The sequence below is a fragment of the Scardinius erythrophthalmus genome, assembly GCF_964197995.2.
Source record: "Scardinius erythrophthalmus genome assembly, chromosome: 24".
Taxonomy (NCBI): domain Eukaryota; kingdom Metazoa; phylum Chordata; class Actinopteri; order Cypriniformes; family Leuciscidae; genus Scardinius; species Scardinius erythrophthalmus.
In genome coordinates, this window is record NC_138244.1 from 8,828,737 (window position 1) to 8,856,146 (window position 27,410).

Genomic DNA, 27,410 nt, shown 5'->3' on the forward strand with positions numbered 1-27,410 from the left:
AATCTAACCAATCAGAGGCCAGTGCGCCTCAGCCCTCAGAAAACTTCACTTCCCACAATGCTCCGCTCCATTCTCAAGCTCTTGCACAGGATCACAGACGTCTTTCAGAAGGAAATAACGGGGAAATATTTGATGTCCCGTGACTGCTTTCTCGTTAAAAATCCTCGCCACCAACAGGTAAGCCGTTTCAAAAAGCGTTAGAAGTGCATTGTAATGATTTTAAACGTTAGAAAGGTGTTTTCTGTAGCTTGATCGCGCGTTTGTGTTGAAGAATAGAGCAGAGGCAATGTATTTACATGCTGCACGCGAATACTACGCGATCTTCCCTGCGGATCTAGCTGATAAACTCTTATATATGTCTGATCTTGAGTGGGAATGTCAGTCAGAGGTGGACAGATCGGATCTAAAGCGTTAAACGAGTAACTTGCCTCCGTATGCAGATATAGGCTAAGGCTTGCAGTGGATATCAGTGGATCTGTCTATGGCAACAAGCTGGTTTAATGACGAACTATGAGCTTAAATGGTCAGTGCTGCTGATAACATTCCCACATAATTATTTCAGGCATATTTCTAGGTATCTTAGTATGCAAATAATTCTCCTGCAGTCATGTTGAGGTCTTTGAGACTTTCAGGGCAAGATCAAGCTGCTGTAGTTTTACATACATCCTCACTTATGTTTGCTTGTCTTATATTGTAATGTATCTGTAAATTTAAACATCTTTTTATTTTTTCATTTGAAAGCAGTCAGTGATTCTTTGAGTTTTGAGGATGCACCAATATTTTCTTTAATTTTTTAATTATGGGCAAACGCCGATATTATAAATCTACACTCTTTTCTCTTTTGCGGCGTTCACAATTAGTGTTTGACCAATATGGGATTTTTAATGACTGAAACCAATACAGATGGTGTTGGATGAGCAATATAAAGAAAACCATTTTACACAATATTCATTCAAAATGTTAAACAGACTTAATTATCAGCCAACTATATCAAATACCTGTCAATTCTGGCCGATATATCGGACTATCATTATCCACAGTGAAGCTCCAATCAAATTTGCATGCTTTATTCAGATATTTGAATGCATGATATAAAGAATGGATGGATGACTATTAGTGATGCACCAATACATTATTATTTATTTTTTAAAATGTTTTCACAGAAACCGAAAATAAAGTTTTAATTTACCCGTAAACTGAAATTGAAATCGGAAATAAAGTTTCGGTTATTAATTTTGGGTAATTGCTGCTCAATGTGTTTTACATATTACAAATTTGACATATTTTAAATCTAGCATAATTTTTGGACACGTTGAAGTGCTTCTCTAACGCATCATTGGAGAAACGTTCATTAAAAAGTCACTGTTTTGGTCAAATTTTTGGCCCTCAAAAACTTTATTTATATTATTAATCATATCATTTAATATGATCTGCTTTCAAAATCTTTGGCTTGTATAATAATCAAGCAATATAATGTAACAAATATTAATACTGACTATAGTCCCTACTTTTGCATTGGGAATAATGTGTTTTTTAATTGTATTGATTGACTGCCATTGTTCCGCTGACGAGCATTAAACTACACTGTTCACTTGTTTTCACAGGTGCTCGGCTCTCCGCTTCTGAGACTTGCTGTGGAAATCTGAGCTTCAAAATCGAAAACATGGAAGAAAGACCTTCAAACCAACCCTATTTATTAGTTTTCTAAAACTAAGTTTGCTATCTTCCATTAAGATTCCCTTTTGTAGCCTTCTCAGTTTTATGTAGCCATTCCTGGAACCTCTCCATTTTGGACATGGGATCGTTTGAGCCGTTTAGCAGTGCTGGAGGAAAGGCTTAATCCCAAGTCTTTCTGGAGAGCGCTAAGACACTGCCTGACTCGGAGCTGACAGGATTACCTTCATATTAGATTTGCGAGACAAAGGAGGAAGAACACCTGCTTGTTTTTACAGGCAAATCCAGGCCACGCTGCTCTGGGTTTGTCTTGAATCTTGTATGCGAGACGCCACCTTCCATTGTCAAATTTGGCACAATTCGTGCACTTTCCAGAATTGCCTCCTGTTGTAGGACTTTATAATCCAAAATCATTCAGTATCAAGGTCAGTCGTCCTTGAGTGCAGAAAAGGTACGTTGCTCGTGTTCGGCCGCAAAATATTAACACTAGTGACTTTGTTGGATACATTATGGAGTTAAAAGGATAGTGGACAAGCAGATCTGCATCATCAGTGTCCGAGAAGACCCATCAGCCAAGCTGGAAAGAGAGAACAAAAAGCTTAAGAAAGAGGGGGCGTTCGGAGGCAGGTCGTTCTTATTCCACTCTGGTCCTTTCTGTGCTTGGTGGAAACCTGCATTTGTTACGATGGATCCTCGACCGACTCAGACTGGAGCGACCACTGCCGTGTGAAGGACTACACTCTACCCTGTGAGTGAGAACACACACAAACACACACACACAAACGGGCATCACAAGGTGAAGAGGCTTGGGTGGTACTGATGTGCTGGTTGTGACATTATAAATTGGAAAATACTTTTCGGAAAGCTCTTGAATTTTAATTAGGTTGTGCAGAGTTAAGTATTTGCTCATTTCCAAGTCAAAACTGACAACAGTACTTGGAAAAGTAATATTACAATTATAAATCCAAAAATCATTTATACACAGTGTTATTATTTTAGTATTATTTATATAATATTCAAGTATTTATGAATAATATTTTGCTAATTGTATGTGCTTTTTGTAATTGTTTTTATAAAAAAAAATATTAAAATCTTTTTTTATATATATATTTTAGTTTTAGAAATTTTAGAACTTCATTTTAAACTTATTTATGTTAGTCGGCAAGGCACCATTTCTAATTTTCGTTATTGTTATACTCAAGTTATGTGCATAATATAAATATTTTATTTCATTTCAGCTTGATTTCAATAAACAAAAATAATTTTCAATAATTTTAGTTTGAGTTTTACAACAACAAGACTGTTTAAACAATATTAAGAACTGTATCTAATATATTAAATTAGTGCTGTCAAATCGATTAATCGTATCTAACAATTTTTTTTACAATATGTAATATATAAACAAACTTTTATCTTAGATGCGATTAATTGATTTGACAGCACTAATATAAATATTATATTAAATATATTATATTAAATATATATTTTTATTATATTGTACAATAAATTGTGCTTTGTATTTTATGGTATGTGTGTGTGTGTGTATATATATATATATAATATATATACATATATATATATGAAGTGTGTGTTTATGTATATTGTGTTTTTTTGTGTGTATTAATATATATTCTTTTATCAACTTCATTTGAAGGGTTCTAGGTTCTAATTTGCCCTTTTATGTAAACTTTTTTCCCGCTGAATTTCATGAGTGGCCGCACATTTGTTTGCATTTAGTTTTGTAATTTCAGTCTAACGATGAGAGCAGAGCAGGAACGAACATTACCTAGTAACAAAATGAAAACTGCCCAAGAACTGGAGATGCTTCCTCAGTATTACATCCACCCCTGTCGGAAGCTGTTTGATAAAGTGCTGGGGACATGGCCTCACCGTAACGACATCTATATGCACACACACACATAGACAGGCTTTGCCGGAGGGACACTAGATCCCTGTCTGGGCTCCCACTGTTTAGAACCTGTGTTATTCTTTTCCCCCCCTCTTCCTTTCTTGGGTTTGAATGGTTGAGGACAAGGGGCACTTTGAAGGAGGCTGAAATTGGCTGTGGTTTGGTCACAGTTGACAGACTACTGCTGGGCTCCCACTGATCAGTGTCCCCCGTGTATATATACACACCGCCTCCCCTATCCCACGAGCCCCTGCTCTAGAATTTGGAGAGCAGAGGTGGAATTTAAACATCGCTGACAAATCCCATCACAGAGTTTTTTCCAGCAACTCTGCACTTTTTCGCTTTTGAGACACACCGTCATCAGACCTGGTTGGTGCATGTTAAGATTCTCTTCTTTTGTCTCCGCTCCCCTTGACCTCGACATCAGCGTCCGTGAGATAAGCAGAGGAGGATGAAGCTGAAGAAGCAGGTGACCGTTTGTGGCGGGGCCATCTTCTGTGTGGCCGTCTTCTCTCTCTACCTGATGTTGGACCGCGTCCAGCACGATCCCGCCAGGAGACAGAACGCCGGGAACTTTCCGAGGGTGAGTCGGTGTCTTCTTTATGAATTCCCTTTGTCCTTGATTACATTATTTTTTTTTTTTTGCTGTGTTGGTCTGTTTGAATGGCTCCATTTGTCAAAGCCTTCGGTGTTTTTGTTTTTTTTCAGCCTAGCAAGTGTAAAGCTAGTGATGTGACCAATTTGTTTCTGGCTCTGTATGGAGCTAATTAACTACTAAATTAGCTACTGAATAACTCTCTGTGAGTGCTGGCTTTTTTTTCTCTATCACGAACCAAAGGCTTTTTTAAATGCAAAAAAACCTAATTATTAGAAAAATGTGTTGGTGTTCTTCTAGAAATTGCATGCAGGATGACACATAGTTGATGGTGTGGGAATTAGCACATTTTATGTGCTTCATATCGGAAGCCTCGGGAAAAATAACGCACATTATGCAAATGCAGATATTGTTTGTATTCAAAGCCTGTAATAAATCTTTTTTTCAATTTGATTGTCAGTGAGCTTTGCACCAGTGAACTCTTACAGCTGCTGTGACACTTGATAATAGTAATACTTGCTAAGGCAAGGGATTTACACAAACTTCCAATCCTAAGTTAACATGTAACTCATCCCTCACTCTTTGTGCTACGGCTCTAAATGATCCCTCAAATCGTGCAATTTGTTGAGAAGAGGTGTGCCATTATTTTTCTAAGCTATCAGACTTGTGATCTGCCTGGGGGATGATAAAATGGCAGAAGAAATCCCATAAATTTACACCGAAGAATGGACCTGAGACATATCTAAGTACTAGAATATCATTTCTTTTGACTATTAGGGGGCAGCCCTATCGGTTTTCGACCATAACATTACAAATAAATTATCGGGAATTATCATCAGTATAAATTATCAGTGCATCCCTTCTCAGAATCATGAGGACACTACTCAAGTTTTCTTTCGAAAATGTAAAAGTTTCGTTTGTTTATGGTACCGTAGACGTGTTAGAGGTTAGCCACGCCAGTGCTGTGTGCCTTGGTGTGCCGTCCCCTCTAGAGCGCTCAGGTGAGCCGTGTGATGTTGTAGATTGTGGTGGTAGATAGATTACACCTCCATCCCCCTCCTTGTTTTCAGAGCCAGATTTCGGTGTTGCAGAACCGCATCGAGCAGCTGGAGCAGCTCTTGGAGGAGAACCATCAGATCATCAGCCACATCAAAGACTCTGTGCTTGAGCTCACAGATACGGGGGCCATCTCTCCCAGTGGGCATCTCCCGTTCCGGAGCGCCAATGGCTCTTGGGTGCTGCCCTTTGATGGCAGGCCCACCTTTCTCTCCGTCAAGCCACTGGATTGCCAGTTCGCACTGGGCCGCAGGAGCCAAACTGACCTGCAGGTGAGAATCGAAACAGCGTCTCAGTGGGTTTGAGCGTGTGTGTGTAAGGACTACAATTGAATACAGTGTTATCTGGGAGCGGATTGCAGTGCGGCTTTGGGATTCACTTGTGGTGGTTAGAGTAGTCAAAAAGTACCGACTTCGTTACCAAGATGATACTGAAATTTTAAAATTGTGACGCTTTGAGCGCTGTTGAGCAGAATCATAAATCTCTGATTGGCCATTGTGTTCACACGCTCATCGGATATGTCTGTGATTGGCCACGATGATCAACGCATGGGAGCGTTTGAGAGAACACGGAAGTGTTTGAATGTTTTAAAAAAATGGGAGCAGGAGTTTTGAAATCACAAGCATGTGTCTATTAGCGGACCACTCCTGCTTTCAAACGCTCCCCTGTGTATCTGTGTAAGTTTAGTACCGACTTTGTACCGAAGTCGATACTTTTTGACAGTAATCAGAGTTGTGAGTGCAACTTTTGAATTTGTCTTCCTCCAGTTACTCATGTAATGACTAATAGAATAGTGATGACTTGTATTTCACAAGAATGGCAATAGTATTCTACTATGCTTGCTTTGTCAAGGGGCTCCCACACATAATATACAATTTAAAGGTATAGCGGAGGATTTTCCCGAATTTTAGAAAAGAACCGCCCTCTCCACTTTTTGAAAAAATGCACATGCGCAACACTCTACCTGCTTCCGAGAGGGAACGCCTATTAAACGTATGCACGAGCTAATCATAGCTTACATTAACTTTTACTAGCAGTGATTTTAAATGGATTTCTCCAAATAGCATGCCAAACTTTACCTGTCAAGTAGAAACTTCGCGACTGAGGCATCAGTGGGAAGCCCAACCTGTGTTTTGAGCGCACGCCATCGTGTGAATCGTGTGCACGAGCACGTACGACGGCCTTACGTAAACATATCACCAGAATGATTGACACTTAGGAGGACCAATAGTCTTGATGATCCACCCGGAAAAAGAAAATCCTCCGCTATACCTTTAAGTCAACATAATATCAAATGTGCTTTTTTTTTAATAACGGTAAAACTGTTAGTATTTGAATTCAACCCAAACAACCCTTCATTGCTCAGCCCCCAATATGCATGAACACAATGCATGGATGCTTGTGAACAGGCACTTTTCGTCTCCGTTGGGTGCATTGTTATGCTTCAGGCATACTCACGCCTACTCTAAAATACAGTTCCTTTGTCATCTGTCAGTTATATCAAATTGCCATGAGATGTGGTATTTCTAAGGAAGTCAGTGCCATGTCCTGTTTTGTGGGAAATCGCTGAATGTAACATCTTTATCACATTTTTGTGTCTCCAAGTGGAGGTTCTGAGGCTTTTGTAAAGATGTTTAGAATTTTGAAATGGATCAAGACTTCAAGATGGATCAGTGGAATGACATTCAACACCATCTCTGTATTGATTGTTTGGCCATAGATGCTGGATGTATACTCCTTGCTAAACTTCGATAATGTGGACGGAGGTGTTTGGAAGCAAGGTTTTGAGATCACCTACGAGCCCAACGAGTGGGACGACGAGCCCCTGCAAGTGTTTGTGGTCCCTCATTCGCACAACGATCCAGGTACGGATTGAAACTTCATTCATCTAACATGCATCAACCTCTTGTACTTAGGAATTTATAAAGTTTTCTTTTTTGAAGTTGGAGCTGATTCACTCTACACAGGCAAACCCGAGTCAAGCCTTTAGCTGTGTTTATATATCAAGTTGTTGTCCTGTAATCGGATTTCTTGCTACATGCATAATGCATTGGTCTTAAGCGGAACTATAGTTTTGAGATTTCTGTTGGTGCAACTGGAACCAAAGCCTCAAGTTTCAAAACGGACACACAAGCACAATAAAAGTATCAAAAGTTTCACTAATTCACTAATAATGTTTATATCTTCCCTAGATTATCAGTTAACCTCCCACTGGAGAAGGTTTTCATTAAATTAACAAATAGAATTTCTCATTTAAAGCTATCATATGGCTTCAGAAGCACATGAGTTGTATGGACCTTTATGTAGCAATGCACCAATCACATGGCTACTAATAGGTGATCTTTCGACTTGGACGAGCACATAACTTATTGATATTTTGATGCAAACCTACTTCACTTTCAGAGGTAGAGTATGAGAGTTATGAAGACCATGAACAGCTTGCAAAACTGTTATTTTTGATGTTCGCCAACAGCTAAAGCAGACATGGCGAAATAATAATAACCCGGGTTATAAGTCTTTATTAAAAAAAAAATCTTGAGCAAATGATATTAACAGCAGCAGCTGTTCAGTCGCTTTCTCACAAGTGCATGTTCCCTTCATTAAAGGAAAAAAAGTAATATTAAAAAGTATCAAAATCCTACACAATAAGGCAGGAAATGCCATTATAAATACGATAATTCTATATTTAGATATTTGTATTAAATTGCTAAATGTAAACAAATTATGAATGAAATTTGATGTATAATAATAATGTATTATACATTAAATGTATAATAACTATGTAGAATTAAGTTATATTATTTTTAATTATACCATTAATTATAATAATAATATTGATAACTAATAATAAAATATACTATAATACACATCTGTCACATTAATTTTAACTACACCTATAGTTTGTATTTCCGTATTTCCTTATAAACATGCATTATAGATTCTCATGTTCACCAAGGCTGCAATTTATTTGGTCAAAAATCATTAAAAACAGTAATATTGAGAAAAAATGTCAGGATTCTTTGTTGAATAGAAAGTTCAAAAGAACAGCATTTATTTGAAATAGAAAGCTTTTGTAGCATAACATGGTTTGGATAATATTTCATTGAAGACAAAATATTGAAAAAACATTGCCTACTTCATGATATTTTCTTATCCTTTTTTGAAAGTTCAAGTTACTTTAATTTCTCTAAGCAACCTAAAAATGTTGTAAAGTTTTAATCTCGTCCATAAAGTTTTCACCCACAGTCCTTAAGTGGATGCAACATTTTTCATTTCACTTTTACTTCGTTGTTGATGCAGCATCCTCAGTCTAACTGCTAGCCATGTGTATCCGAAAGAGCCGTGCAGGTAAAGTGGGTCAATGCTGGGCTTGCGTTTTGCAGCGTAGGCACAATTTGTGAAGCACCTTATGAAAAACACAATGCGCATCACCCACAGGACAGATAAGTTTCCAAATCTGCTTGCGAAACCCCTGCAGTTGGCATTTTTTTGCAGCATTATGATTGAAAGAACTGTAGGGGTGAATCTAATACATTAAAGTCAGTGACCCGCTTCCCTGTTGTTTTATTGGTGTCGGTACCGTGTCACTGGTCTTTGTGGTGATGCGTGTTTAATGCAGATTGTGTAATACTGAACGCGTTCCAATATGTTTCAGTCAGCTTTCCGCAACTCTTCTGTTCTTCCTGCGCTGAAACGAAGATCAGCAGTGCCTCTGAATTTTGAACAGACAGTGTTGTTTTGAACAGATTGTTCTTTGGAGAACAAAGTGCTGCCAAAAGGCTTTGCTTTTTCTAAACTTTTTAGTGTGTTTTATCAAAAGAACAACGTTTGTTTTTAGCACAAATTCTGTTGTCACTACATCAGATCTGTATGCCTTCCTTGGATGATTTTAACTCTGATTTCATTCTGCACTTCTTTTGCGACAGGATGGATCAAAACATTTGACAAGTACTACTATGACCAGACCCAGCATATCTTCAACAACATGTTGGTGAAGCTGGCGGAAGATCCTCGTCGGAAGTTCATTTGGTCGGAAATATCATACTTCGCCAAATGGTGGGAAAGTGCGGATGTACAAAAACAAGAGGCAATGCGCAAGTGAGTAATTTTTATATCAGATAAACATTTGAAGCTAAAGGTCTAAAGTTGTCTTCATAATCTTTTATGAAAATGTAACACCTCTGAAATAACTCTTTTTTTTTTTTTATACATTTAATACATGCTGAAAATTCAGCTTTTCCATCACAGGAATAAATTGCATTTTAAAATATATTCAAATAGAAAACAGTTTTTAAAAAAATGTAATATTTATTTTTACTGCATTTTCTGATTAAATAAATTCAGCCTTGGTGAGCATTAAAAAACAATTTAAATGCAACCCCAAAATTTTTAACGGTAGCGAACCTGTCATAAACAGACCATTTTTCAGTTCAATCAGCGCTCTTGTTCACACTGTTGTGTTTTGATTCAGTCCCACGTGCCCATTCTTGATCAGTTCATCTTCTTAACTCGGTAATCTGCTGAAGGTTAATTAGTCCATATGCTGGTACAAGTGAGATGCTCCTTATATAGCCTGATCTAATATTGTGGATTTCCTCACCTCGTCTTCCGATCTGTTTTAAGAATCCTCTTTAAACCCGTTTTCTTTCAGGCTGATCCTCAGCGGACAGCTTGAGATGGTGACAGGAGGCTGGGTCATGACGGATGAAGCCAACGCTCACTATTTCGCCATGATCGATCAGCTCATTGAAGGCCATCAGTGGCTGGAGAGAAATCTGGGTATGATTATTTTGTGGGGTGGTGTGGCTTAGTGGTTACCATATTTGCATTTGCTCTAGATATGAGAGATGCAGTAAAAATTGAATACTTAATCGGTGTGTTACTGCAGGTGTGACCCCTCGCTCAGGCTGGGCCATTGATCCATTCGGGCACAGCGCCACGATGCCTTTCCTACTGAAACGGGCGAACATAACCAGCATGCTGATCCAGAGGGTCCATTACTCCATCAAAAAGCACTTTGCTGCCACTCGGAGCCTTGAGTTCATGTGGAGGCAGGCCTGGGGTAAATGACTAAAAATATAAAAACATGCATTCACATTTAAATCCACAGTTTAAAATTAGTACAGATAAAATGCATGAAGCTACCTTATTAGCAGTGTTATTTTAGTATAATTTATATACTGTAATTTATTAATATTTTTATTTTCAGGTTCTATTTACATTTTAGTTTATTGTAGTAATTGCAGTTTTAGTCATTTTAGTACTTCAACTTTTTGCCAAGGCTATTTTTTAACTTTTTTAAGTTTAAATTTAATTCTATTCCAGCTTTATTTCAATTAACAAAAACAATTGTAATAGTTTTAGTTAACAACAACAACCTAGTTGTGCTTGATCATTGGCACTTTTATGCTACAGACATGAACGATACTTCAAAAAATCCTTAGACTCTCTTTGAATGGACCAAAGCCATATCTGGAGAGCAGAATATCATAGAGACTTTGGGGATGTGCTCTTGACCTGGGCCAATTAGCTGCTTAGTAATGCCCTAGAAACCGTATAGCAATAACAACACCTTAGCAACTACCCTAGCATTTGCATGAGCAAGTGTAACGGAGGCCAGCTAGTAAAAAGCTGTGTGTGTAAACCTCACTCCCCTGGGCTCAAGAGGCACACTAGCGACTGACGCTAGAGACTGCAGTCTTTAGTGTCCTTGTTAGCGCGCCCGCCTCCCATGCCAGAGACGGCGGTTCGAATCTCGCTCGCAGTGAGTAGAGTAGGATCGGTTATATTTGGTGCCGTGACCTGGATGGGATGTGCAGGGGCGTGAGTGTATTGGAGGCCAGTTAGTAAAGAGCTGTGCAGGTAATCTAGCTATTACCTATAATAGATCAGAATATAGAATTTGAAATCATTATCTTCATGTTGGAAATGCTTTAAATGTCTAATGAAGTTTTAGGAAAACACAAACCCTTAGCAGCCATTTTTGAAAGCTTTGCCAACGAGTCTTGCTAATGCCAGCCCATCTCAGTAGCTTAGAGACCTACACATCTGTGCTTAATTATTATTTTTTTATCTACAGATATTGAATCGAGCACAGACATGTTCTGCCACATGATGCCGTTTTACAGCTACGACGTGCCTCACACGTGTGGCCCTGACCCGAAGATTTGCTGCCAGTTTGATTTCAAGAGGCTGCCGGGCAGTCGAGTCAACTGCCCCTGGAAGGTGCCGCCCCGGGCAATCTCAGATGCCAACGTGGCAGAGAGGTAGGGCTGATTAACACGAAACCAGGAGATTAATGTGATTCGGGTCGTTTAGCCAAAGAATGAATGTAGGTTAATTTCCTGTGTTAGCCAACAAAATTCATTTGTCCATCACCCAGCTGACGCCAGCTGTATTTATATGGGTTGTGCTTGAACTGGGCTCAAACCCAAATCCACCTCTCTCTCTCTCTCTTTAGCTCCATAGAAGAAAACCCCGATATTAACAAGCTTGTAGCAATTAATTTGCACCTGTCCTTACACTTCAGAGGTCTTTGAGGTTTACTGGAATAGGCAGAGGGTTTTATGAGGACACTTTTAGCTTCATGAGTCATTTCTTCCCAAATGTCAATAAATTATTAAAATGAATACTTTGAAACCACAGATCTATGAAAACTTTAATAAAACTATTAATTTTATTTTAAATTGATATCTTGTATTTATACAAATGGATTAAATGAACACAATTAATTATGCCCCCTACATAAATATATAGTCATGTATTTAAAAGAAAAATATATAAGGGTATATATTAGAGGTGACCCCGAATAGTCGAAGATTCGATTCTTCGATAGGAGGAGCCTGATTCGACTACCAGGATTTAGCATCAGGAAAACCATGATCGCACTTCTGCCGGCCAACGTTAACAAGTTGGTTTTCCTCGGGACATTCCAAAACGCTTAACGTGAAAAAAGCTTTTAAAACTTTAAAGGGCACTTTGTCCCTTTTGATCAATTTAATGCATCCATGCTGAATAAAAGTATACATTTCTTTATTTAAAAATCTGCTGAGCCCAACCTTGTTATTGATTTAAGTCTATTTAATGCTGAAATTGTTTTAATCGATTGGCAGCTTTAATAAAACATAAAAAAAACAATCCAGTGGATTTACTGTATACTTGACATTTTCTGTTTCAGAGCTGGTGTTCTGCTTGATCAATACCGTAAAAAGTCCAAGCTGTTCCGCAGTAAAGTGTTGCTGGTTCCTCTGGGGGACGACTTCCGCTACGACAAAGCAGTAGAGTGGGACCAGCAGTACTTCAACTACCAGAAACTGTTTGATTACATGAACTCCCACCCAGAAATGCATGTGAAGGTTTGTTTACAGATAAACATGTAGGCTCTGACCTGTCTATCGATACAAAGCTACAATAACTGGCTGCATGTTTGTCAGGAGGATTCTTTGGTCAGGTCTGGACCTTTTGCTGCAATGTCAAAAATATTGTGTTTTTTTTTTTTTTTTTAACCAACACAGCTCTTTTACCTCTGCACTGATGTACAACTAGGAATAATTTAAATGAATAATTTAACTTGTTTGTGAGTGAAGAAAAGAGTGAAGATGTTTGATTTAGAAAAAATGCAGAATTAATTGGAATTGCCCTATAAGCAAATCTCTGTGTTCTCAGGCCCAGTTTGCAACGCTGACAGACTACTTTAATGCGGTGTACAAGGCTAATGGAGTTTCCCAGGGGAGGAGACCACCCGATTACCCTGTGCTGAGTGGAGACTTCTTCGCCTATGCGGATAGAGAGGACCATTACTGGAGTGGATACTACACCTCACGTCCCTTCTACAAAAACCTGGACCGTGTGCTAGAGTCTCACCTACGGTTAGTCAGAGAAACATCCAACTTATGTCTAATATTTCACTTTTAATAGATGAAAAGAAATTGATTTAATCAGGGATGCGTGCTATATTGGTATTATAGTTAGTAGCTTATATACACTCACCAGAAACTTCACCTTGCTAGTACCGGGTTGCACCCCTTGTGCCTTTCAGAACTGCCTTAATTCTTCATGGCATAGATTCAGCAAGCTACTGGAATTATTCCTCAGAGATTTTGCTCCAAATTGACATGATAGCGTCACACAGTTATCATAGTAATCTCCCGTTTAACCACATCCCAAAGCTGCTCTATTGGATTGAGATCTGGTGACTGTAAAGGCCATTTGAGTTTAGTGAACTCATTGTCATATGCAAGAAACCAGTTTGAGATGATTTGACCTTTGTGAAATGGGCCTGCTATCCTGCTGGAAGTAGCCATCAGAAGATGATGCACTGTGGTTATAAAGGGATTGACTTGTTCAGCAACAATACTCAGGTAGGCTGTGGCGTTGACACAATGCACACTTGGTATTAAGGGGCAATAGAAAATAGAAAAATAGAAAAAGAATAGAAAAAGAAAATTCCCCCCACACCATTACACCACCAGCAGCCTGAACCGCTGATACAAGGCAGGATGAATCCATGCTTTCATGCTGTTCACGCCAAATTCTGACCCTACCATCTGAACGAAAGAATCGAGATTCATCAGACCAGACAATCCTCTATTGCCCAATTTTGATGAGCCTCTGTGAATTGTTGGCTCAGTTTCCTTTTCTTAGCTGACAGGAGTGTCACCCGGTGTGATTTTTTTTTTTTGGCCGATATTTATTTGTTCATGCTCATTTCCCAATTTTTACATTGCAATGTACATTATATCTAGCGTTCAATTAAAGTTAATCAATCTATTAAAAACACTAATGATTTTATTACTCTGTTAAATGTTATCTTTAGCAAATCCTAGATTAATATCTTTTTAATTGTACATTATAATATTGTGATGCCTAAATTCACTTGTAGCATTTAAAATGATTATATTATTTGTTAGTGTTTTATTTTAATGTGTTCATTTAAAAGCATTGATTAAAAAATATAGTCTTCTAAAGCCACTTATTAATCATTAAACACTAATAATTTAACAACCCTGTAATCTGAAAATCTAAAAATTAATATCCATTTTTTATCCTTTACATGGCTTTGATGCCTAAATTAACTAGTAGCATTTAGAATTATTTGATTGTAGTTTTAGTGTTTTATTTAAAAGTATTAACTATTAATAGCAGCTATTTATTGGTTTTTGGCTATAACATATAAAAATGACATTTTAATCAGTGCATAGTGCACAGCGTTTAGTTAATTTTCACAGAAATCAAACTACAAATGGTTCATTTATAACTGTCTCTGCAAATTAAGCTGGGACTGAAGAGCATTTTATGCACAAAGCTGTTATTTAACACATTGTTAACGATTCAACAAGTAGCTTACAGTCAAACATTTTTGCTAACAAGGTTTTGTGGAAGCCTTTTAATTTTTAATTGGCAACACATTTAAATTTGCACCGACAAACTGCCATCGGGGTATCTGAATTTAATCCATTATTTTAGCAACTTTGGAAAGTATCTGTTTTTATTTGCCAGAGATTCAATTATGTTTTGAATAATGGCCTCTTCTCTGCGGTATTACGGGGGAATAATTAAAATAGTGATTCTCCACGTGGGTGAACGTTTTTCTCCTAAATTAAGCACGAGGCATTGCCTAATTACTGTTATTACTCGTTTTTTAAATTCTATTATCATTGGTTTTTCTGCTTGTCTAGTCTTGCTGCATTTGAAAACTGAATGTTTGTTTGGTTTTGTGTTTGTCTTCTTTTCTTGTAGAGGGGCAGAAATTCTCTACAGTTTGGCGGTGGCTCACGCGAGACGTGCGGGCATGGAAGGGCGTTACCCCATTTCAGATTACTCCCTCCTGACCGATGCCAGGCGCAACATAGGGCTGTTCCAGCACCATGATGCCATCACGGGCACTGCCAAAGAGGCTGTTGTCATCGACTATGGAAACAGGTCTCTGGATAAAAGCTTGCAGATTTGATCCTTATTAACTAATTGAGGATGTTAGGAAGTCTCTCAGGGTGATATTTGTGAAATATCATCTTTGATGGGCCATTTTCAGGATTGGATTGACAGGATTGAATCCTTTTGATTTGTAAGCGGTTCTTGATTAGTTTATTTCCCCCCCCTGCAGGCTATTGCGTTCTCTGGTCGGTCTGAAACGAGTAATCATGAATGCTGCACACTTCCTGGTAACAAAGAATAAAGACATTTACCGCTTCTACCAGACGGAGCCTTTCTTAGAGACGGTGAGGAGCAGGGTTGGTTTTTCTAAATCAGCCAGTGTGCTTAAGAGTCTGACCTTTGACCTCTGTGCATCCATGTGACTGTAGGACGATAGACGCGCCACACAGGATTCTCTCCCGCAGCGCACACTTATCGAGCTGGAATCTTCTCCCAGGTGAGATGCGTCATCCACAGATCTTGAAAGCCTCAAATAGGGTCATATGATTTTCATCATCTTCCTCTTCCTCAGGTATCTAGTGCTGTTTAACCCTGTCGAGCAGGAGCGTCTGTGTGTGGTCACCGTTCTGGTGAATTCGGCGAGAGTGAGGGTGCTCACAGAAGACGGGCAAACGTTACCGGTTCAACTCAGCGCGCAGTGGATGTCCGCCGTTGAGATGAGTGGAGAGGTTTACCAGGTGTGTCCAGTTGTGTCTATTTTCCTTGGAAGCATCTTAAATAAATGTAGTCTCAAAACCTTCATGTTTGTTTCTTCCTTCAGGCCTCTTTCATGGCACGCCTCCCCGCTCTGGGATTGGCCGTCTTCCACCTGTACGACTCTGCTGACTCGCCCATGACCCTGCGCTCTGATACGCTGCTCAGGATACCAGGACGGGGTCAGAGCATACGAGGTTTGGACCCTCTGCCCGTGCGATCGCAAACGGTAGACGCCCAGCCGTTCTACATCCAGAGCCAGTCTCTCACTCTAGGCTTCTCTGGAACCACAGGCCTGTTGGAGGTGAGATGATATTTTTATGCATTACCTTTTTTTTTTAATTATAGGAAGTAAAGTGAGAAATGAACCAGGGCTGAGGGTAAAATGCAAAAATGTCACAAGAAGTTTAGTGAATTCCCCTGTTTATTTTTTTGTTTTGTTTATATGTATGTGTGAATTCACTCTATGGTTTTATATGAACAACAAAATCAATATAGTGTTTAACCTTTCAATATTAGAAATGTTTAATTCCACATCAGCCTATATATAGCTGACATTATATATTTGCGCATGCTCATTTCCCATATTTTTTGCAAATCTAAGAATGAACATCCTTTTACATACTGTACATTGATAATGTTGTGATGCCTAAATGCACGATTTATTTTGGCACAATAGTATAGAATTTTAATATTAGCCATTTATCAGTTATCAGCCAATATTAGAGATTTTTAATTTATTGCTCAAACCTGTCCTGGAGGACCCCCAACACTGCACGTTTTCTTTGTCGCCCTAATCAAACACACCTGATTCAACTCATCAGCTCATTATCACATGGGTTAATGAGCTGATGAGTTGAATCAGGTGTGTTTGATTAGGGAGACAAAGAAAACGTGCAGTGTTTGGGGTCCTCCAGGACAGGTTTGAGAACCACTATATAGTGTATATATCAGCTAGTATTGGATATTTAATTGTGCATGTTCGTTTCATGTTAAATGCTGTTAAATGTAATTTTTAGCAAATCTCACAATGAATATCTATTTTTTATACTGTATATTGTTGATGATAATAGTACTGAATTTTAATATCGGCCATAATATGAATTATAACAATACATTTAACGATAATTATCAGCTTGTCAGTATCAGCCATAACTGTAATATCTGTGCAGGGAAAGAATGCCCTGAAAAATGCTGAAAATCAGCTCCACTGAGCAAATATTGCATGCTAATAAAAAAGGAAGTTTCCAATCTATGACATCAGCAGTCTATTTTTATGTTCATTCATCTGGATAAGTGTGTTTATTTTTATTGGTTGCCAAATGAAATGAAACGCATCCCTGTCCTATTTTTGTAGTACATATGCTGTCGTGTCCTTTTTTAGAATCTGAGTCAGCAGATAAGTCTAAAATGATTAATTCTCTCTCTCTCTCTCTTACACTCTTTTCCCCATCAGAGCATTCGACGTAAAGACGATCCCCAGGAGGTGAGGGTACAGATTCAGTTCCTCACATACGGAACTCGACCCTCCAAGGACAAGAGCGGGGCCTATCTCTTCCTGCCGGACGGAAATGCCAAGGTAGTGTCCCGGTAGTCTTGACTGGGGTGAAAAGTGATTTATCAAACAACGTGAGGTGAATTAACACCTTCCTTTCCGCTCATTCTCAGCCCTATTCGCAGAGAGAAGCCCCTATAGTGCGTGTGGTGGAAGGTCCTCTCTTCTCTGAGGTTGTGGCACATTATCAACACTTCCAGCAGACGGTCCGCATTCATAATGTTCCAGGTACTCCCTCCATCCTTCAGGCGTCCATCTGTTCGGCACACAAGTTCGATCGTGTGAGGACATCTTGTCCTGTCTGATCATTTATTCCTGACATATCACTCTCTGTCGTTCAGGAGTTGATGGTCTTTCTCTGGACATCACCATCATGGTGGACATCAGAGATCAAAATAACAAGGAGCTGGCCATGCGGCTGGTTACCGACATCCAGAGCGAAGACACTTTCTACACAGACCTCAACGGCTTCCAGGTGAAGTCCACATGTCTGTAAACTTTTAATCTGTCAGGTTCAAACAGATGTGGCACATCATACTTCCGTGTTGTTCTTTTGAGTCTTTAAAATAATAAAATAAAGCATTGTGGAGCAAAAGTTCATAGGCCTAGACCCAGATTATTCTAACAGACTCTCAAGCTAATGCTCCACCATTTCCCTCCTCTTCAGATGCAGCCTCGTCGGTACTTCCAGAAACTTCCACTGCAAGCTAATTTCTACCCCATGCCCACCACGGCATATATTCAGGACAGCCAGTACCGACTCACGCTCCACACGGCCCAGGCACTGGGGGTCAGCAGCGTGTCCAGCGGTGAGTGGGGTTTGTAAATACGGATTTTTTTTTTTATTAACTTTTATTTATCATTTTGTTGGTATATTACAATATTAATTAGGTTACATGACTTTTTTGATACAAATTTATATATATATATTTTAAACTAAAATGCCATTAAATCAGTGATATCAGTACCAGGCTTTGACATTAACTTTTTTACCCCCAAAGTTACTAGCCACTCAGCAATTTCACTGGCCACAATTTTGACGTTGATACCATAGGGGAAAACTGTCATATATATATATATTTTTAATATTTTCTCATCATTTTGCAGTCGGTATATTAGGCTGCTTTTACTTCAAGACCTGACACACTGATCCATTATACTGTTACATATGCGTTTTCATTCTTAACTGTTTACGTTTACTTAAAACATAACTGACTGTTTATGTGAATACTCGCCAAGACCGGCATTTTTACATTTTGTGTGTATTTGACTAAGCGCAATAAGCAGCAAAAATAATTCAATTTAGTAATGAGAGGTGGATTTATGTGCATACACTTTGGGTGTGAGCACAAATCTGCGGGAATGAGTAAAATTATGCACAATACGTGCCATCCCATGGCAAAATTCAAGCCCTGGAACACCAACAGTGTTCATCTGGAGCAAATGAAGCGAGTGATTTAGGAGAGGAGGGTTTGTGTGTCACTCGCTGTCGGAGAGATGAGAGAGAGTGAGCAAGGGCAGCTGGCTACGTGTATTTGTTCTGCGGAAAATGAGTATTACACGCCACTGCTGAAATCCACCTGCATTTGGCGGGTATTTATGTCAAGCCCTGATCAGTACCATATTTGTTATCGGCCAGTATTACAGATTTTTATTTTCAATTTTTGAAATACAAATTTTGGTGCAAAAACGAATTAAACACACCACTTTAATTGGATATTATTTACATAAACTTTAAAATGACAGCATGTAGCCCAACTTTTTAATTGGCTTATTAATATTAATTAGGTTATGATGCTTCAGGAAGGTTACTAAGCAACAAAAGCATGTCCTAATAATTAATATTGTTTAATAACATTAATCATGTTTTGCAAAAAGTCAATGTTGGAATGAGTATCTTGCATCGATCTCGAAATTGCTTCTCTTATAGTGTTCGTAAGAAACTAGTTGCTCAATTAATATTTCCGTTTTTTGATTACTGTGATGTGGTTTATCAGACGGCATTAAAATCTGATCTTGTCTCACTTAATTCGGCATATAATAGAATTTGCAGATTTGTTTTAGGATGTTCTTTTTCCACTCACCACTGTACAATGTATCATGCACTTCAGTGGCCATCTTTGAATGTGAGAAGGCAGATTCACTGGCTCCAATTTATATTTAAATGTATTTACTTTGATTGTCCTAGTTATCTACAACAATACTTTGTACTCTTTTCTTCAAACCACCAAGTTAGGCATTCTGTCCAGACTTACTTTCGTGTTCCTTGTGTTAAAAAAACAATTGGTAAGAGAGCATTTTTGTTTAAAGCCTTATTAGACTGGAATAATTTGCCTGTAGATATTAGATCCATTACTTCATTTCGGTTGTTTAAACAATCTTTATCTTATTTAAAAGTAGAGTGCACATGCTATCATTGAAACTGTCATTGTTGGTATGTGTACTGTTGCTTTTTTTATTTTTTTATTTTTTTATTGCTATTTTGTTGTTGTTGGTGTTTTGTTGTTTGCCTGTTTGTTGATGTATTGTTATACCATGGTCTGGGTGAATACTCGATTCTGATTGGCTGCAGGGTGTCCATTAAAAAGTGATAGAGGACACCTAGTAAATAAACCGTCAGGCGTAACCAGGGAAACCAAGTTATTGTTTGTAAAAACTTTAGATTTCGATTGTAAAACTAATTAAAATATAAACTAATGTTTTAAAAATGTGTTATTTGGCAAGTGACAAATAACACATTTTGTTATATTACTCCGCTGCGCGTCGGACGGTTCACGCCTCGCCGTTGTCCATTAATACCTGACAATGGACACCTCGTCGGGCATTAACCCTTACTTAATTGTAATCTTGTTATGTTCTTTAAGTTGTAATTGTGTTTCTTTGTAAGGACCCCCTCGAAAACGAGATGATACATCTCAAGGGGTTAATCCTAATAAAATTCTAATAATAATATTCATGTGTTGAGCCTTTGGCATAGCAGGATTCAAACTTTTTACACCTGTATACCAAATCGAGCTGCCAATACTGTTGAAAAACTTGCCTCATTATGCTGTTTTCAATTGAGTATCGACTTAGTAGCGAAGTACCGGTACTTTTTAGGTCTGTAGCAGTGAGTTCTTAGCAGAATGGAACATGAATTAGGGACTGAGACGGCAGGGCGGTGGAAAACACTAACAGTGGGACAGCGCTCAGGTTCTATATTGATTTGATGCAATGTATCCAATAATGAAGATGAAGTGAGTGTACTGTCTAATGCTTCGCCTCCCTCTATCCTATTATCCTCCTCTACCTCTTCATCTTTCCCTTTTATGCTCTTTCCATCTTCTACAGGTCAGCTGGAGGTGATCCTAGACCGCAGACTGATGCAAGATGATAACAGGGGTCTAGGGCAGGGCCTGAAGGACAACAAACGAACGGCCAATCGCTTCCGCCTTCTGCTGGAGAAGAGGAGCAGCAGTGAAGATGTGAGTTCTGATTGCACAAGCACATGAATGAACTAAACCAGTCAAACTCAAACTTTTACATGTCAATCAGTTGGCGGTTCTTGGTCAGAATAAGCATGAACTAATCTAGTCACACAAATTAAAATGACATTTAAAGGTTCAGTATGTAATATTGAGAGCTAGTGGTTGAACTGAGTACTGGAGTCCAAATCCTCCCGTCCCCTCCTTAGACTCGTTGCTCATGCGGATTGCCACATTGAGGACATGCAACAAGAACGAGCGAAGTTGACAATAGAGGGTGATGAGCTTTTTGATGATTTGACTTAGCCGCGTTTTAATATGCCTCTGGACATAGAGCTTTTTAGATGCATGCCGAGGCTTTTTAGTCGGGTATAATATGCGATCTCTGACTTGGTTCGTTTGCTGGCATCCATGGCTACAATACGCGGTGTTTTCCATCAAATGGCAACCCAGGGTGTTGAAATACTATTGGGTAAATTGTCAGTGGGCGCGATCACAGAGACCAAAACAATTAGACATCCCGACACGAAACGCACATTTCAAATTAGAATAACTGGCTGTAGCATTGTTGTTTTTTTGGGGAGAAACAAGTATGTGAACTTAACATGTTTCCTAAATCTCAGCAAACATATCATGGTATTTTTGTGCTTTATATTCAGTAAAAAAAAATTACATACAGCACCTTTAAAGGGATAGTTCACTTTGAAATAAAATTTTGGTATGTTTTGATCTGAGGGCGCGGGCGCTTCCTGCTGTGTGACGTGTGCGCAGACTGGTGCATAGATATATACACTAGATGTCGCCTTAAAGACATTCGTTCCAATGAACTGCCGTAGCCAAGGCGACATCTAGTGTGTATATATCTATGCACCAGTCTGCGCACACGTCACACAGCAGGAAGCGTGCGCCCTCAGATCACTTGGACGTGGCCGTGTTACAAGAGGTATAAACGATATAAATACTGTTCGTTTTCTCACACAAACCGCTCGTTTCGTGTCTTAGGCCATCAATGTGTACTTACGATGGGGAATTGTTTAATTTGGACGATGGGGAATTGTTTAATTTGGACGATGGGGAATTGTTTTAATTTGGACTCTGTGAGGGGGTGACCATAGACCTGCATTATATGACTGAAAGACAAGAACGGTTTGACCTAAAAATATCCAAATTGAAACTACTGCGGAAAAAAATACACCTACATCTTGGATGCCCTTGAGGTAAGCTAAAACATACCAAAATTTAATTTCAAAGTGAACTATCCCTTTAAGATTCTTCTGTAATAATAATCTGTAATGATGATAATTTAAAATTACATAAAAAAACTGAACACAGTTTACTTGGTACTTAGTACCTCAAACTAAACGAAATATGTTTGAACGAAATTAGATGACAAAATCCATGACTAGTTCTTCCCCAGACTTTAGGTTAGTACACGCTTATTCCCACCTACTTAGGGGAAGAGATTGCCAGACAGACATGTAAAGCAGCCTATCACACAATATAAATTAAATTAAAACAAGTTAAAAAGAAAAGATCTTCTTTTAAAGTAAAAAATATTTTTGTGGGTAGAGGCATGTCTGATTTCAGTTTTTTTCAATAATAATAATAATAATAATAATAATAAGTCTATAGATTAAAAAAATCTGAACAAAGTTTACATGCTACTGGGGGCTTCAAACAAAATTACAAATATTTTAAGTATTAGATGTGACAAACCATGATTGGTTCTTCCTCAGAAGTGCAGCCCAATATCTTTTTAATCCAGTTTTATTTCCTGGCTGACTGATAAAACCCTGTGCACTCTGACTGGCATGAGTCGTGTAGCAGATGATCAATCTGATTGGAGCCTGCAACTTCGGCTTCACGAGAGAGGCACTGTTATGCATACCAAAACATTGGTGTCCTGTATCAGTGTGAGCAGTATATAAACCCTAATGTCACTCAGTGGCCTGTAGGGGGCTCTCTATCGTTACTCATGAGAGCTTTGTGAAGGCTCCAGGGACAGTATGGTTCTGAGACTAGTGTCTAAAAGCTGGCAAGTGTGTAATAATAGTTAATGGGCTTTAGAGTTTTTACACGCCGGCTCGAATTGATTTTAATGATATACTTTTTCATTCAAATCATGCTGTCGCCTGAAAGATTATAAATAATATAGTGATATTGGATAATAAAATAGGGGCTTTAACAAAGCTCCTTCTTGTGTTTCTTTTCATTACAGCCCTCCTCATTGATTTCACAACCTCTTTGTTTTTTGTTCCTGTCTGTCTATCACTTATCATCATGTCTTTCTCTCCTCATCATGTCTTTCTCTCCTCATCATGTCTTTCTCTCCTCATCATGTCTTTCTCTCCTCATGCATGCAGCCTGCTGGCTCCTATGCCAAAGTCACCAACATGATAAACAAAATCATTGCAGGTATTTTAGGAGACGACCAGGAAGAGGTAACATTACTGCAGTGGTGGAGAGTAGTGCTGTGTAGCAGTTTTGAGAGCCCTAGTTCAGCTTGTTACCATAGCAACAAGCGACAGGTTTCCACCTGGATTAAGAGGCCAAAGGTCGTTGCCTGTCTGCTATAATCTCTACCTCTGAGCCCCTAAACCTTTTTTTCACCTTATTTTATAACGCAAGAGTGGGCGAGGCAACTGGCACTTTGGCTTCTGGAGTCATTCGCTTCCAGATATTTTACTTGTAGAAAAACTCTCAGTTATGCTGGTTGATATCTTAAACCGAATTAATTATCATAATCATGAACACTGGTATGTAAATGTATAGATCTATCGTTACTGCACTTTGTTATTCTTCTAGTTACTTGCCTATAGTGGCTAATGAATCAGAAGTCTCACACATTCAAAGAAAATAGCCTGCTTTTGCGTTGCAAAATAAGGTGGATAGTATAACAGACAGCAGATCAGTAGAATATTACAGTGACCGGGAGGGGACGTGTTCGGTTCACTTAGTTTTGTCGTGGCCACAGCATATGAACTCGTGGGAACGTGATAATATGTTGTTGCCACGAGATATTAATTCGCCTCGAGATCATATGTTGAGGGAACGATATATTTTTCTCGTGGTCACGAGTTATGTTGAGGGAACCACACCGGTCAATAGCCTACTGTAACCAAATAGAGCAGTCGGAGATGGAGATGACTGATGAAATAACATTTTACTTTAAATTAGGAATGTCATATAAAGATATAGTGCGGTCTCTGGCATTAAGACATGGGTACGTTATAAGTGAAAGACACCTGAAGCGCATTCTTAAGTTGATTAATTAAGATTAATTAAGTTGATAAATTAAATACTCGGGTCACGAATAAAGTCCCATTTAAGGCAATAAACAAAAACAAATTATGAGAAACTTAAATTAACAAATAACAAAGTAAATCATGACCGGGGTAAAAGGAGGAGCCCATATCGCGTCGCGTGTGAAGATTCGGTTTACCACGTTATAAAACTCGTAGAACCGGATGCCGTTCCCTCAACATGCGATCTCGTGACCACGAGATATTATGACGTTCCCACGACTTAATATCACGGTCCCACAAGTTAATAAGTTGTGGCCATGACAAAACTAAGTGAACCGAACATGTCCCCTCCCGGTCACCGTAGAATATAGGCAGAATCTGAATTGAGAATCTGATCTCATACAGTGACCCCAAAACATGTCCAAATTCTTTTTGCGGTTACAGTGTGTCATGTGAAGGTAAGTGCACTTTCATCAGGTTGTTTTACTTGTGTGTTTCTTGATGCATGTCTGTGTCTTCCAGCCGGTGGACAGTAGACCAGTCAGCTTCCCGTCGCTACTCAGTCACATGACCTCCACCATCCTGAACCACGAGGTGCTGGCACTGCCTGTGTTACCCAGGAAACATGGCGTGCCACCCATGCGTACCTTCGCTCCATTGGCTGGCACCCTGCCCTGCGACTTCCACCTGCTGAACCTCAGGAGCATCCAAAGCCTGGTAAATGAGAGTCCTGGGAGGAAAAAAAGTGTGTCCGTATTGATTTCACCCGCTGAGCAACTGATGAGGACTTGAGTTCATAATGAGAAGGAGAAAATAAGTCACATTTTAAGTGTTTGAGATCTTGTGGTTTTATTGTGGGTGTGTTTAGTGGGAGATTTATTTTAATCAACATTTATTTCATTTTCAGCAGGACGCTCACTCTCCATCTCCTCATACGGCTCTGCTCCTCCACCGACTGGGCTTGGACTGTGGTCTGCAGACCCAGAACCCTGGTTTCAACTGCTCCACCACACAAGGCCAGGTCAGTGTCCTTACAGACAAAACTAGTTTACCTAAAAAGAAAATAATGAGCACACACACATAAATATACATAGTGTGTGGATGCATGTAGGTCTGATAAAGGCTATTTTTAGTCTTCTAGAATCTGAGTCTCTGATCTTTCTTCCTAGCTCTCCATTTCTGGGCTGTTCCGTGGGCTGGATCTCCAGCTCCTGCAGCCCATGTCTCTGTCTCTAATGCACTCTCAGCCTCCGCTCTCCAACGACTCCTCCATCAATCTGGAGCCAATGGAGATCTCCGCCTACAAGCTCAAGCTGTGCTAGAGTGGTGTGTTGCACCAGAACCGGGCTCTCCGTGTGGACCCTCAGAACCTGTGCTAAAGCAGAGAACCACAGCTGGATGAGCAGAGGACTCTTTCGGAGATCGTTTATCCAGACTTAACGTATCTGAATCAACACGAAGGCGCAAACTATACCCTCAAAATGGGGGAAAAACTTGAGGAGGAGAGCGTTCCAGCCAAAGTCATATTTGGTAGAGATTTGCTGAGATAAGAATGTCCATGATTGTTTAAAAAGAAAAATCAGAATATAGTAGGCAGAACACTAATTGATCAACTTCTTTTTATTCCAGCAGTGCCGACCGTTGTTTTCAGCCGTCGTATTGTTTTTTCCCCCCCTCTTTTGTCTTTGGCTGGAACCTCTGACCGTTTCACAATCTTTTTATTATTCTGTCATCCCTGGAGTTTGTACTGTATGTAAATATCTCAAAAGCTACATTCACACCTGGATCTATACAAAATTGTGGGACTCGGTGCAATATGTGAAGCTTCTCTTGCTGTTTTATTTCTCCATTTTATTTGTTTTCTACTCACAAAGCCTTGGAAGCTAGCTACGCTTGAATCAGTGTCATTGTCGTTTGAGCTCACGCAGTTCTTTATTTCTTTAGCTCTACTGTGGACGGTTCTGCCTACGCTCGGCGGCCACATGTTTTTAATTTTTTTCTATGAATGTCAATCACCACGCTCGGCCTGCGAAGGCTGTCAGTGCTGTAACAGACGTGGCATTTACAGCTCTTTCTTTCAGGGTGGCTCGCAACACTTCGCTGACAGCAGAAGACGTCCACGACCCAGCAGCGGTCAGGTCTTCAGACAGCTCCTTCATTGTTTTTGTTTCTTTAATAGGTCATTGCTCAAATCGCATGATGAGAGCTGACTCAATATATTCGCTTGATATACCTTCTCACAATACTTTCAGGTAAAGGTACCAGTGCGGGTAGCAACGGGTTCCCGTGGTCAGATTTAGCCAATTTCCCCCATGAAAATGCATTTAGGCCTTATCTCGCTGTAGGAAACCCATCTGTAATGTGTAGCAGAGCCATCTCAGTCGTCCCTTCTGGCTTTTGTCTGTCACCTCGGTTTTCTCGAATCTGACAATTTTGAACATGAAAATGCTGTCTGTCAACCTTTTGTGTCGTCTCGTGTATCGCCTCTCCTATCCTGTCTGTCTGACCCAGGAAAATCTGTACTGTCTCTGATTTAAATTACAGAAAAATAGTCTCACTTCTCTGACTTTCAACTCCTCGCCTGATTATCTCTCTGTACGCCCACGTCCATTTGCATCAGTCAGACCATCAGCCGTCTTCTCCAGCTAATCAAGTTCCAGAAAAGCGTCCTATCAGGAAGATAATTCCTCTCAGGAGGAACTCCGAGTATGGAGTGCCAAACGTCTGTCTGATTGCTTTGGAACAGATTCTGGCTATTCCTGAATGTTCTCCCTTCTGTAGTTCGGTCTCATCTGATTCAAATTCGCTGTCTGTGCATTTCACTGCCATGCTTGTTTTTCCTGTGCAAACGCTTTCCGATCTGACAGATAACATGTCTTTGTGAATGTCTTTTATTTCTGTTGTATGTTCTGAGATGGAAAAGACTTTGTTTTCATTTTGTTTCTTAAGAAATTAAAGTGGATTGAAATGCAAAGACATTAAAGTGGACGTTTAATAAAGATCACACATGATAAAAAAGTGGTTGTGCACATTTTGAAGTGATATTTGGCATTTGTTTCCCTTTGTTGCCAGAAGCTTAATTGTGCTCTGAATCACAGACAGGGGGCAGTAGGGAGTTGTCTACCATTTAATGTGGCTTGAGCGGAAGAGAGGCGTGGGGTGTGAAATGTTGAGTACAGTTAACAAAAGCTCACAAGAGATGCTGCTTTTTATATCTAAACGTCCTCCGTGATAGCTGGGATATTGGGTATTGATTTACCAGACAGCCTTTGGAGAGAGCTGGAAA

General features: G+C 39.3%; 1 protein-coding gene across 1 annotated transcript; it reads left to right on the forward strand.

Annotated features, from left to right (window-relative positions):
- Window positions 1–59: 59 nt before the first annotated feature.
- On the forward strand, window positions 60–27,164 carry man2a2 (mannosidase, alpha, class 2A, member 2). Its single transcript, XM_081356816.1, has 24 exons — window positions 60–177; window positions 1,605–2,422; window positions 4,011–4,166; window positions 5,249–5,506; window positions 6,955–7,099; window positions 9,161–9,332; window positions 9,886–10,013; window positions 10,123–10,296; window positions 11,314–11,500; window positions 12,412–12,589; window positions 12,900–13,102; window positions 14,973–15,155; window positions 15,337–15,451; window positions 15,536–15,603; window positions 15,679–15,844; window positions 15,928–16,164; window positions 17,317–17,439; window positions 17,529–17,643; window positions 17,757–17,890; window positions 18,083–18,224; window positions 20,746–20,879; window positions 24,647–24,841; window positions 25,032–25,145; window positions 25,294–27,164. Exons 3-24 carry the CDS (start codon window positions 4,035–4,037, stop codon window positions 25,444–25,446), a joined length of 3,456 nt encoding a protein of 1,151 aa, XP_081212942.1. The 5' UTR covers window positions 60–177; window positions 1,605–2,422; window positions 4,011–4,034; the 3' UTR covers window positions 25,447–27,164.
- Window positions 27,165–27,410: the final 246 nt, after the last annotated feature.

Coding starts and splice junctions, on each gene's coding strand:
- man2a2 (XM_081356816.1), top strand. CDS start 4,035: ATGAAGCTGAAGAAGCAGGTGACCGTTTGTGGCGGGGCCATCTTCTGT. Junction 12,590..12,899: donor ACCCAGAAATGCATGTGAAG/GTTTGTTTACAG, acceptor CTGTGTTCTCAG/GCCCAGTTTGCAACGCTGAC. Junction 17,891..18,082: donor CAGACCTCAACGGCTTCCAG/GTGAAGTCCACA, acceptor CCTCCTCTTCAG/ATGCAGCCTCGTCGGTACTT.